This window comes from Saprolegnia diclina (genome assembly GCF_000281045.1).
Source record: "Saprolegnia diclina VS20 unplaced genomic scaffold supercont1.1, whole genome shotgun sequence".
Lineage (NCBI taxonomy): Eukaryota > Oomycota > Saprolegniomycetes > Saprolegniales > Saprolegniaceae > Saprolegnia > Saprolegnia diclina.
In genome coordinates this window covers 169,989-181,724 of record NW_008246068.1, presented here as the reverse complement: position 1 = coordinate 181,724, position 11,736 = coordinate 169,989, and the positions used below count along the sequence as shown (strand labels likewise).

At 57.1% G+C, this 11,736-nt stretch overlaps 4 protein-coding genes across 4 annotated transcripts; 2 read left to right on the top strand and 2 right to left on the bottom strand.

The window, feature by feature from the left end:
- Window positions 1-546: 546 nt before the first annotated feature.
- SDRG_00067 (hypothetical protein) lies at window positions 547-3,776 on the bottom strand. Its single transcript, XM_008605529.1, has 10 exons — window positions 3,544-3,776; window positions 3,284-3,493; window positions 3,055-3,242; window positions 2,946-3,010; window positions 2,701-2,892; window positions 2,371-2,656; window positions 1,645-2,323; window positions 1,230-1,596; window positions 843-1,186; window positions 547-802 (listed from the first exon to the last, which is right to left on the bottom strand). The coding sequence occupies exons 1-10, from the start codon at window positions 3,766-3,768 to the stop codon at window positions 638-640; spliced, it is 2,721 nt and encodes a 906-aa protein (XP_008603751.1). The 5' UTR covers window positions 3,769-3,776; the 3' UTR covers window positions 547-637.
- Window positions 3,777-6,007: 2,231 nt separating this feature from the next.
- SDRG_00066 (hypothetical protein) lies at window positions 6,008-7,642 on the top strand (the record flags this gene model as incomplete). Its single annotated transcript, XM_008605528.1, has 1 exon — window positions 6,008-7,642. One exon carries the CDS (start codon window positions 6,008-6,010, stop codon window positions 7,640-7,642), a length of 1,635 nt encoding a protein of 544 aa, XP_008603750.1.
- Window positions 7,643-8,364: 722 nt separating this feature from the next.
- Window positions 8,365-10,103, top strand: SDRG_00065 (hypothetical protein). The gene has a single exon (XM_008605527.1). It carries the CDS (start codon window positions 8,372-8,374, stop codon window positions 10,022-10,024), a length of 1,653 nt encoding a protein of 550 aa, XP_008603749.1. The 5' UTR covers window positions 8,365-8,371; the 3' UTR covers window positions 10,025-10,103.
- An 81-nt stretch (window positions 10,104-10,184) lies between these two features.
- On the bottom strand, window positions 10,185-11,706 carry SDRG_00064 (hypothetical protein; the record flags this gene model as incomplete). Its single annotated transcript, XM_008605526.1, has 1 exon — window positions 10,185-11,706. One exon carries the CDS (start codon window positions 11,704-11,706, stop codon window positions 10,279-10,281), a length of 1,428 nt encoding a protein of 475 aa, XP_008603748.1. The 3' UTR covers window positions 10,185-10,278.
- Between the last annotated feature and the right edge of the window lie 30 nt (window positions 11,707-11,736).

Sequence of the window (11,736 nt, the reverse complement as noted above, 5' to 3'; positions counted from 1 at the left end):
GGGCAAAACCCCAATTTGCCTCAAGTACCGCCCAGCCTCGGGGACGGTGGCGGGCTGCTTTACCCTTGCTTTAAGCGAGGGGAAATCTAAAGTGAGTGCGTTTTCCCAGCATTGCTCTCGGAAAGTTCGTTTGGCCCCGTGGCCATAACGCAAGTGCGTGCTCGAGAAGAGTGAGCTTCGTCTAGGGGGGCCGCCGCCGCCCAAGAAGGGACTGGTGGGGGGTTAAATGAGTAGCTAAGGTGCGCTTGGAGGCGACATTTTTGGAAATGAGCTTGGACCGTGGGACTTCGTCGTTGACTTGCTATATTGTAAAACGGGATCCGTGGTTCGGGCAACGACTGAAGATGGCGCACTTGCTTGGCCGTGGACAAAAACTCAGACACGTGCCGCGCGAAACTACTCCTTTGGCTCCTTGCGTCGAAAAACACTTGACTGCGCGCCAAAAGATATCATGTACGTTCATGGAGGACGTTTTCGGGTTGCAGTTCTGGAAGTAACGGGACGTTTCACGTCCGCGATCAGAAGGACGCCCACCACAAGCGAGCGTTCGGCCATTTCACAGTGCCGTATACAAGTATATTGGTAACATTGATTCAACTCTCACGAAATGTGTTTGTAGGTGCTGCATCGCATAAAGTCACTGGCCGTTTGCGGACGACACGGCACGAGACTTGCTGAGACCGCTCACGTTGACCATGGACGTCTTGGTCTCCTTGGAGGTAGCGTGGGTCGCATCGGTCGTCACGTCGTCGCGGTTGAGGCGCGTAAATTTTGGTCCAAACATGAGGGCCATCGTGACAACCTATGCAGACATGAGTGTCATGGCATATGTGATGATGCACCGTGCAAAAGAGCGTGATGGCCGACAAGAAGCCGTACGCTGCGGCAGCCGGCAAAACGACGAGGTACGTCATCGTCAGCATGAGGAGCGAGCCCACGAGCACGACGCACGACGCGGCGAAGATCCAAATCGACTCTTGAAAGTCCCCGCTCACATGCCGGATCAAAAAGGACACGTAGAGACCCACGAATGTCACGACCGCCTTCCAGAAGATCGAGAGCACGGGAAAGATGAAGCTCGACGAGTGGCACTCGACGTGGACAAGGGTGCCGGTGAACTCGGCCGCGGCCGCCGTGTACGTCGACGGACTGGGAAACTCGGCCAGTAGCCACACGACGACGATGCCTACAAAATGACGTCATAAAACGACTCGAAACATGGCGACTACCAATGTCGACACCGACAATCGCGCTGAGAATACGTAGCATGCGCCACACCGAGACGACGCGCTTCTTCATCGCTTTGTTTTCAAACACGAGGTAGACGCGGAGCGACTTGACGAGGAGCGATCCAAAGCAAAGCGTGTAGCCAAGAGAGCCCACGAACGGCCGCGCGCCGCAGAGAAAGCTGGACGGCGCGCCGCCGCCAAGCAAGACGTAGGCGCAAATGAGGATGCCGCCGAGAAGCAGCAGCAACAAAAGGTGCCACTGCGATCGTTTGATGACGGGCTTTTCTCGAAACTTGAGCACCAACGCGACGAAGACAACAAGAATCACGAGCACAATCACGGTAATGGTGGCAATCCCCGTGTAGACCTAGCATCAACGCATCAAACAAACGTTTCAACTGATCGGAAAGCGTACGCCAGAGAATGTCGGGACGTAATCGCAGGCGACGGTGGTGTTGGACGGGAGAGAGACGCCGTTGATGCATTCGCCGCTCACGAGGTAGTTGGTCGCGCTCGGGAGCAGCCAGAAGAACTCGACGTTTCGGATCGAGCTGCTCGTGCACTCGGAGACCGAGTAGTTGTAAAAAGACAAGTCGCACGTCGGCGGTGACGTGAGCCAGAGAGACCAGAGCGCCGTGTTGGCGTCGAGCCACTCGCACGACCGGCTTGTGTAGAACGACGGCGGCAAGGTGCTAAATCCACCGTCGCAGTCGTACGGATGCGAGCTGTTGGCGGGGTCGGGCGTCGTCCACGCAAAGGTTACGACCCGGGGTTGCGACGAGCTGTTGCAGTTGGCGACGCTGTAGCGCATATTGGTGCTCATCGTGCACAGCGGGAGGCGGTCGACCCAGAGATACCATTTTTCATAGTTCTTTTGGACCCAGTCGCACGCAACAGCATACTCGATATCGGCAACGGAAGCGTTGGCATTCGCATATGCCAAGAGCAAGTTGTTGATGTCGAGCTTGGTGATCTGGAACTTGCGCAGAAAGTTGTTCAACATTGTTGCATCCAAGAGGTAGTTGGAGTAGTACTTCATGAGAACTTGCTCGGGGTAGTCGACGCTGACCGGGTCCGGCGACGGCTGCCCAAACCTAAACGGGTTGGCGGCGACTCAGCAACACGTCGGACCACATCGTACCCGTTCGATCCGAATTGGCCTGTCGCGAGTACGACCATCTCGGGCGTTGGCCGTGGTAGCGAAATGCGCACAAACTTGCCTGGGTTGGTAAAATGAAACATGTCGGGCTCGTAATGGTAAAAGACAATCGCGCCGCCGCTGGCCATGGTACTCGTCACGAGGTTGCCCGTCGGCGCGTAGCCAGCAAAGCAAAAGCGCGCGGGGATGTTGTTGTTGCCCACAGCGGACTGGAGATAGCCTTGGTCGTCCGTACCATACTGACTCGCTACGAGCATGCACGTTTTGCCTACATCCGCGTCAATTTGACATTTGCATCGATCAAGCAGGCACCCTGCGCGAGGGCGGCGGTGCAAGCAGCGGTCTGGGAGCAACCGTTGAGGCAGCCGTACAACCCGTCCGCGCACGCGCTTTTTTGCCCCACTTGACTCATGTTGAAGTTGGCGATCGAGTAAAAGTTGATCAAATCCGAGTCCAAAACGTAGTCGCGCCACCAGTCGGCCGAGTGACTGCGACTGAAATTGCCTACGTGGGATATCGCATTCGGTACAGCAATTGAAAATCGCTTTGCGTAGTACCGATCGTGGACGCTGGTCCTTTGAGCGCTTCGTCGACGTTGGTCTGGAGCGTGTAGAGCCCCGATCTACGCCCGCGAGTAGCGTCACGAGGTATCGCAGTATGGTGTACTGGCCGTTGTAGCCGATGGCCGACGAGCTCGTTTCGTTGGCGTACACGTTCAGAAGCGTCATCTTAGAGCTCGTCCACACTTCAGGGCTGACGTGGGACGGGGTGCACACGCCCGCGCCGACCGACGACATGCGCTCTGTGACGCCGAGACCGCCACTCGTTTTCAAAAAGGACACGGGGTATCCGACCTACAAGATATGCGTGTATATAATATGAGTGCCGATCGCACCACTTCCGAGGCCAAGATAGCGATGATCGACGTCGTTAGCGTCTGGGACTGCCAATTGTTGTACTCGAGCACTAACGACCCGTTCCAGGTCCCCGTCGTCGCAACCGAGCCATTGGGATAGACGCGCTCGCCCACTCCGTGAAAGGATTGATCTGCCTTGAAGCACTCCGGCTTGAACGCATTTGACGAGTACTGGCGTGGGTCGTTGAGCTACACATCGAGGCTTAGTAGGGGTCCGCATAAGGCGCACGATCTAGTACCGTGAAGCGGGGCTCTTGAAGGCCTTGGCGCAACAAAGGATTCGCTCGGCGGCGTTGACTATCGATGGCATTCGGGTCGAGGTTGAGCCGCTTTGCCGTTGCTGCGACCCACGCGGCGTCGAGGCACTTGTTGAGGCGTCGCGTCTCAAAGTTGGATGGCAATGTTGGCTGCGCGTTCGCCTCCAAGACAGCAGCCAGAATGACCACTAGCCACGGCACGAGCATGGGCGATGCTCAACTCTTTTGGAGAAATGCCGTCGTGTGCACGACACTGAAGACTTCTCCGGAGCGAACTTTAGAACATAGACAACGCATAAGGTGGCCACCAAACGGTGATTACACGGAACACAAACTCAAGATAATCGTTAGGTGATCGACATATCTAGAACATTATACAAGTATACCTAAAATTGACCTGGCAGGTGTAGTTAACTCGGGGAACTGATCGATGCCGACACGAGGCAAGCGCCACACTCCGTGTTGAACAAGGTATAACGTGCACGCATGCACATGCCGCGAAGCCACCAGGCGACGGGCAAATGCCATTGCGAGCGCTTGATCACGCGCTTCTCGCACAACAGCCCACGGAGGGCCATGGAGATCACTAGAACGGCAAGCTCTGTAAGGCCCGAGCACATAGGCACGCACGGGAGTGCCAATGCACACAAGAGCGGCACGCGCCAACACCTCGTGACCTGTATATGTGGATATTGATAGCTAGAGGTCGCGAGTGTAAAGGAGAAGAATGTATCGAAATTTACCTCACCACAAGCAGGGCTCTACAAGCTCGAACGCTACGTAGAAAATACCACAAGATGGCACACTCGGTACGCACGGACGATGGCCACGATCGGGGTCCCCAAGCTCAGCACGTCCACGCCTTGATGCTCCCAGACGCTCGCGACGCGGACTCAACGCCTCATCCAAGCAACGCCGCATTCCGCTACTACCTCTGGCCAGTGCTCCGCGCCTGCGTCTGGTTCAACGTCCGGCGCGTCCGAAACGATCGCGTCTTTCCCGCCGACCTACCACTGCTAAGTCCATGAACGATTGCCGTCAAGGCGGCGCACGTCGCTCAAATGCACTTGCACCACAGCTTTGTTCAAAAGCCTTGGCTGATGGCTCCATCGTCTTCTCCGGTTCCTCGCTCAACACGAGTGGCCGCGCCAGCACCATGTCCCGCAGATTGCGCTCCTGCCTCCGTCGGCCTAGATCAAGATCAACCAACACCAGAGCCTACACAACGAAGAAAGTCGACAATTTTATTTAGCGTAGCTTTACGTATCGATTTTAATAGACGACCCACTTCAGCAACAACAAGCTCGAACGCCACCATTTGCGAGTATGTCTATCTACAACAGCAGTGTTTAAAGGCGGCCCCACATAGCGTCCTGTCGACAATAAACATAGTTGCAGTCGAAGATGATGGTCGCAGGGATACTTGGCGGGCTGGGCAAAGACCAGTACCAGGTACAAGCGCACCACCCGAAGCGCCGGCCAGTCCGTGACCGTATTTTGAGTCCAGTCGCGCATGACGCTGGGTATTGCGCTCGCGACGTTTCTTCGCAGACGACTACCGAGCCAAGAGACTGCCTTCTACCAACGGCGAAGCGCGAGCGTCAATTGAGGGCAACTTACAAAGCTAAAAACACTCGCACTAAAAATGGTCGGATGGGAAAACCAAGTCTTTATCAACGGTCCGATCGTATGGGCTTGTCTCGCTGCCCCTCTCCTATGGAAGCTCACAGGCGTTTACTCGTGAAAACGTGTGGTCCCGGACCGAGAGGGTTCGGGTAACAGTGAATTGATGGCTTTGGACCTGGACTGCATGTCGCATACAAACACCAAGATACTTTAACGTCCGGGTATCACACCGACGACCTCAGATTGCCTTTTCTTGCGCTGCTGTCATTTGCGTTGCCCGACACCAGCCTCGCGCTGCACCACGAAATGCAAGCAAGCAATGCGCGCTCGCCATGCTACCCACCTCTAGGGACCGTCCACGACACGCGTAACTTGGTCTCTCTCGCACCTGTCTTGCTTGCAGTTCGTGTTGCAGCGCGAGTTTGGTACTGCTCGCTATCTCTTGTTTTGGTCTGCTCAATGCGCTGTTGTAGGTGTATGTGTCTTCCATCAAACACAGTGAACTGCCTCCTCGGCGTGGACGTGGTCTTGTCGCCTGGCATGAGCGTCGAGCACGTACTAGCAGTACGCCGCTCTGTCGTCGACGGCAGTATACCCATCTCCCTTGCGGCTAACCAATCGAAGACTCGGATTTTTCTATCAACAAAGTATCAAGAAAGACCCACCGAATCAACGGGCTTTGACGCGAATGTGATATTTATCACGTGGGTATTTCTACACTAAACTCGAGAAAGGACATGATAAAACGTGAATAACGCATATAAACGCAAATCGCCGTTTGGCTGCGACGCCATCGATCGCATTTTCAAATTTGCGCACGATGCACCACGTCATTACCAAGCGACGCAAGACAGTGGCGCGATCGACGCTTTCGAACGCGACACTGCAACACGTCGCCGAGTACATTCGCGATACGAAGGACATGACAGCCTTTCTGGCTGCTTTGCCCGAGCCGCACCAGTCGGCCCCTCTGCGAGCCCTCGGCGTGCTCTTGAGCGCCGTGCGCGACCGTCGCTTTCCTCAGCTCGATACAAACGGGTCGACCATGTCGGAGCTGTCGTCACGGCTGCTTGTGCCCGATTGCATTACCGAGGACTACGACCTTCGCCGCGCGATTGCTACCTACGCGTCGATGGCGCCGCGTGTTCCGGTTGCTGCCAAGATGTCACCGTGGTTCTGCATCCCGCCGCAAGCGCAGCTCGAGGTTGCCACCGTCCAGACGCGTGACGAGCTCGCGTACGTGACGACACACTGGTCGCACCAAGCCGTGACGTTGCGCGTTGAACTGGGTGAGCTCGTCGTTGACGATGTCTGCCGCGCTCTGCAGGCACTGCCACAGCTGCGCTGCCTTGACCTCACATGGCCGGTGTCGGCGTCAGTAACGCAGCAGGCCGCCCTGTTTTCAAACCTCATGAGCTCCAACGTGGAGGAGCTCCACCTATGCTACAACAAAGGCAGCTCGGCACCTTGGACGAAAGCCGTCGTGGACGCCTTTGTCGCGTGGACATCGAGCGCGGTCATCAAGACGCTGTCGTTGGTTCGTCTTTGTGTGGCCCCCGGCGATGCACCCGTGCTTGCAGCCGCCCTCCTGGGTTCGAAGTCCCTCCGATCGCTCCACGTCGAGTACGGCAAAGTTCCCCGCGCGCTCTTTGCGCTCGGCCAACGACTTCCATCCCAATTGACGGCGCTCACAACGTACTTGGATGCGGACTGCAACGTCGACGGGTTTCTTGAGACGATCAGCGGCTCCAGCTTGCGCACGCTCGAAGTTGCTGTCACGACCCGGCTTTCGCCAAAGACAACGACGCGGCTTTGCCGCGTCATTTCGAGTCTGACGCACCTGCGACACCTTGGTCTCTGGGGCGCGCTGGACCTTCGACCGTCGGCAATGACGTGGTTAAGTCAGTGTTTACAGCAACTCGCGACGCTGCGGCTCCGGGGCACATCCGTGTGCGATACTGGCGCGATGCTGCTGGCGATGGCGCTGCCGACATGCGTGCGATTGCAAGAGCTGTGCTTGTTCAACCAGTCGTGCACGCACGTGGCAGCCAAAGCACTCGCCGCCGCGATTCCAGCCTGCCCGACGCTCAAGGTGCTGGATATGTCCTTCAACGAGCTCGGATCGGTCGGCCTTCTAGCGCTACTGCCTATCATGCGGTGCCTCGACAGCCTGGCGCTGCGAGGCAGCGGCATCGACGACGACGGCGCCAATGTGCTCTGCCGCATGATGCACGATACGGACCACTTGCGAAAGCTCAACCTGAGCGCCAACCCGCTCTCGACCGCAGCCGTGCTTTGGGTGATCCGCGCGGTGGCCGAGTCGTTTGTTCGCGACGGCGTCGTCGATTTGCGTGAGATTGTCAACGATGAGAACGACCTAAACGAGTGCTGGGATTTTGCCCGCGAAACCTTGCCGTACAGTAGCTGGTGCAAACTCGACGTGCTATCGTACTAAGCTGGACAAAGATCCTATATATATTAATATAGTGTTTCCTATCGCTACATATGTGTTGGGGTTGCGTCTCGAAGATCAGTGGTCCGAAAACCATAGAGGCGTGCCATTGTATGGAGTATGAGGCCGGCACACCACGAAGCTGTGGGATGCTACTTTATCCGGACATGCTTATCCGGAAGCAAGTACTAGTAGCACAGTGCCGCTGCTCGGCAGCTTGTTGTCGACTTTGGAAGTTTTGGAAGGAGTCTCGTGTTTCGAGCTGTACGTATAGAGAAAGACTCAGGGAGTTCGAAAACCAGAGAATGGTGCTCGTAGCGTGCCTACAGCGCGAGCTGCGCCCCGCCACGTGGACGCAACTTTATCCGGACATGATTATCCGGACGCAATAGCCACGGCTCAGCAGCTTGTTGTCGACTTTTGAAGTTTTGGAAGTGCCGCGTGCACCGTCCCAAGGAAAATAGATATACTTAGCCAGACCGAGGTGCAAGAGAGAAGAGTGAAGCCCGGTCGAGCGTCGCGAGAGGTTTTGCTTGCAGAAAACGGTAAGCGCAGTGGGACAGGTGCTCTCGGCCCTTGATAATTTCCATCGTAGTTAATACTTTTGGCATATATATGCCAGACGTGATAAAATTGTAATGATTCAAGTTTCTTGAAGACAGCCACGCATTGTCCGTATTGCTGGACCAGAGACCGTGACCGCCATTCAGCTATTAGTCGAACACCGCCAGCATGGCCTTGCCGCATGGCATTTTGCCGGCGCTGCCGCCGGACGCGCTGCAGCACATTGCGCAGTACCTCGGCACATCCAACGAGATGCGCGCCTTTTTGACAGCGCTGCCGATAGAGTGGTTGACGCCGCCGATGGTCGCCTTGCTCGAACTCTACGACTGCGTGCTTGATGGTCGCCTCGTCGACACGAGTGCTGAGCAGCCCGAGATGGTGCAGCTCTGGCCCAAGTCGCTGCTACCCAGGTTCCTCTTTGATGGGGGGCGGCGCCGCTCGGAAGCCGAGACGCACCTCGCGGCGCTGCTATATGCGTACATGCCGCTTCTTCCGTACGTTGAGCTACGCCTTGGCCGCACCGTGGCAGACATCATTCCGCCAGAGACGAAGCTCCACGTGATGACGATTTGCTCGCCAAACGAGCTGGCGCGAGCGAGGACCCTAGGTCGACTTGAGACCCTGGACGTCTTCGTTTACGATGACACGGACTCTGATGACGCGAACTGGGCGCCCCAAGACCTGCACCTCGTGCCGACGCTGCGAAACCTCAAGCTGTATTGGTGCTGTGCCGCGACTGCAGCGCTGCACACGGGCTTTATCGAATCGCTCGTCTCGTCGAATGTCACGCGCTTGAGCTTGCACTACGATGTCGACGACGATGCATCGTGGACCGACGAGACTGTCAACACATTTGCAAGATGGATGCACCTGGCGCCGATCACGGCCCTCAAGCTCGTGAAGCTCTCTCTCAGGACGCATCTTAGGGTTCAGTTTGCGACTGCAATCTTGACGTCACAGACACTTGCGTCCCTCAAAGTGGAGGGCGGCAATCTGCCCCGCGTGCTCTTTAACCTCTGCAGCCGTTCACGGGACCCAGCCCGGCGGTTTTCGCTTCCAGTGCAGCTCGAGACGCTGGAGACCAATGTCAGAAACAGCTCAGACGTGGTCGCCTTTGCACTCGCCCTCCGCGGCGCCAACAACTTGCGTCGCGTCTCGTTGTTCTGTGACGTGGGCCTCGACAATCGTGCCGTACTGGCGTTGCGTCGCGCGCTCATGAGCCTTGCCCGACTCCGGTCCCTCGAGCTCGGGTGCTGCAGTATGCCCCTGATTCCAACGGAGCAGATGCAACGCCTCGTGGTTCTGGAGCTTCGCCGAAATTACGCCGGTGACATGGGCATTATTCCACTGGCACAGACACTACCGCAGTGTCAATGGCTCCAACAGCTCAGCCTCATCAATCAAGAGTGCACACATCTCACAGCCCAAGCACTTGCCGCCGCCATCCCGCACTGCCCGTCGCTCAAGGTCCTCGATTTGTCCTTCAACGAGGTGGGCTCGGAAGGGTTGATCGCTCTTCTGCCCAGTATCGGGTCGCTGGACGTCCTCGTCCTCCAAGCCAACGACGTTGACGCCGATGGTGCGTACGTGCTTGCCGACGACATCGACGCGACGGCCCACCTGACGCAGCTCGACTTGTCGGGAAATCCTATCTCGGAAGATGGTGTTTTGAGTCTCATCGATGCGATCGGGTCATCGCTTGTGCTTCGCCATGGCGTGCTCAACCTTTGCGAGACTGTTGACGACGAAGACGAACGAGAAAATTGCGCGGCGTTTGCCGACGAGCGACTGCCAATTCGCGCTTGGTGCAAGCTGCAATGAGCCCAACGATGCGACAACCTTGACGATGAATTCCATACATTACTGGATCAAGAGTCCTTGCTACAGTGAACAATCTTCACTACCAGTTCTTGTGAATATTGCAGCAAGCGCCCATACGATGCGCAGATCGATCGATACGAGATTGTCGACTCTTCGACACGAGACTTTATACATAGATATATTTCACAGTCACGTAATCATACATAGGCCACCACGATGGGTTTCGGGGTACGTTGCAGCCTTTCTCCCGCTCTTCACCTTTCTACCGTGAGACCGATTTTGCCCCACCGAGGCAGACGCTTCAAGACGGCTCGGACAATGTGGTTCACTGCGCCCTTGGAGAATGGATTCCCGTGCAACGTGAGCTCAAAGAGTCCGTCCGCGGCGTCCATGACGTGGCAAAGCGCGAGCGCACCATCGTCACTGATGTCGCATTGAATGAGCTTGACGTTGTCGAGGTTGCGCAAAACGGGCAGCAACGCGATAAAACCGCGCGACCCAATGTCACTGTCCCTCAAGCTGAGCTGCTTGAGCGGCCGACACTGCGCGAGACCCCTCGCTAAATGCGCCCAAGCGACGTGCGAGCACTTTTGGCTCCCGATCTGCAACGTCTCGAGATGACGGCACTTTGGCAGGGCGCTTGCGAGCACGAAAATGCCATAGTCGTCAAGCTGCGTGTTGTACAAGCGTAGACGCGTAAGGCTTGGTAGCCGTTCGCTCAGTCGCACGACCGACGGCAGTGGCAGCGCCGTGTGAACCATCGAGAGATGCCGCAGTCGCGGGAGGCTTGTGATGGCGTGCATGAGGTTCATAGCCACGGCCGTTTCAAACGGGACTCGCGTACCGAGTTCCAACTCGCACAAATTGGAGCCAGCGATCGTCTGCGTCAAGCCAAGCACGTCGTCGACGTGCCGCACGTAGGTGTTGAGCGACTCGAGCTGGTTCGGCAGCGGTAACCCGAGGTTGAAGAGCGTGCGCTGCAGTTGCCCGCCATCGACGTGGAGGGACTTGAGCGTTTGCGACTGTAGCAGCGCGCGTGCGAGGGTCTCTGCGTCCGCCGCTTTAATCGACACATCCACGAGACTGATGGAGGTGACGGGCTTGGCTTGAAGCCACCGCACAAGTGCCTTGACCTCGGTCGCGGTCCACTGCACCGGGTTCGCCAAGTTGTAATGCAGCCTCAGCTCCGTGACGTTGGAGAAATCGAGCGCATCAAGCAGCGTCAATGTCTCCTTTGGCTGTGCGGCAGGATGCCACAAGACAACAAGCCGACGGAGCGCGGGCAGGCTACGCAGCGCGTCACAGACTAGTTGGATGGACCTCTGGTCATTCGTCCGGGTCACTGTTAGCGACGCGAGTTGTTGTGACCAGTAGGACACTGCGCATTGGAGCTCACTGAACGAGACAACTTGCTTGGAAATGTGAACCGATGGCGGAAGACGCAGCTCGCAGTGCAGCTGGGCAGTGGCGTCGAGCTGCGCGAGCATCGGCGTGCAAGCTTGCGCGGCGTCAACGAGCTCCTTGTCGTTCAAGATCGTATCCGGCAAGTTGAGGTCGGGCCACAGACACCCCATGTTTGTGTTCTTGAGCCGCCGGCTGCGAATGGCCTCGAAGAGTGTGGCGAGCGCGGCCATGGGCGTCGTGTGCCACGCGGGCGGCAGCGCCGAGAGAAAGGCGTACATGGCCTTGCCGTCGCGCAGGTACGTGGCGAT

What these genes read in the sequence shown, in the direction of transcription:
- SDRG_00067 (XM_008605529.1), bottom strand. Translation starts at nt 3,768, where the DNA reads ATGCTCGTGCCGTGGCTAGTGGTCATTCTGGCTGCTGTCTTGGAGGCG. An exon ending in GGCCAATTCGGATCGAACGG is followed by an intron (nt 2,324 to 2,370) that starts GTACGATGTGGT and finishes CAACCCGTTTAG; the next exon opens with GTTTGGGCAGCCGTCGCCGG. An exon ending in GATTGTCGGTGTCGACATTG is followed by an intron (nt 1,187 to 1,229) that starts GTAGTCGCCATG and finishes GTCATTTTGTAG; the next exon opens with GCATCGTCGTCGTGTGGCTA.
- SDRG_00065 (XM_008605527.1), top strand. Translation starts at nt 8,372, where the DNA reads ATGGCCTTGCCGCATGGCATTTTGCCGGCGCTGCCGCCGGACGCGCTG.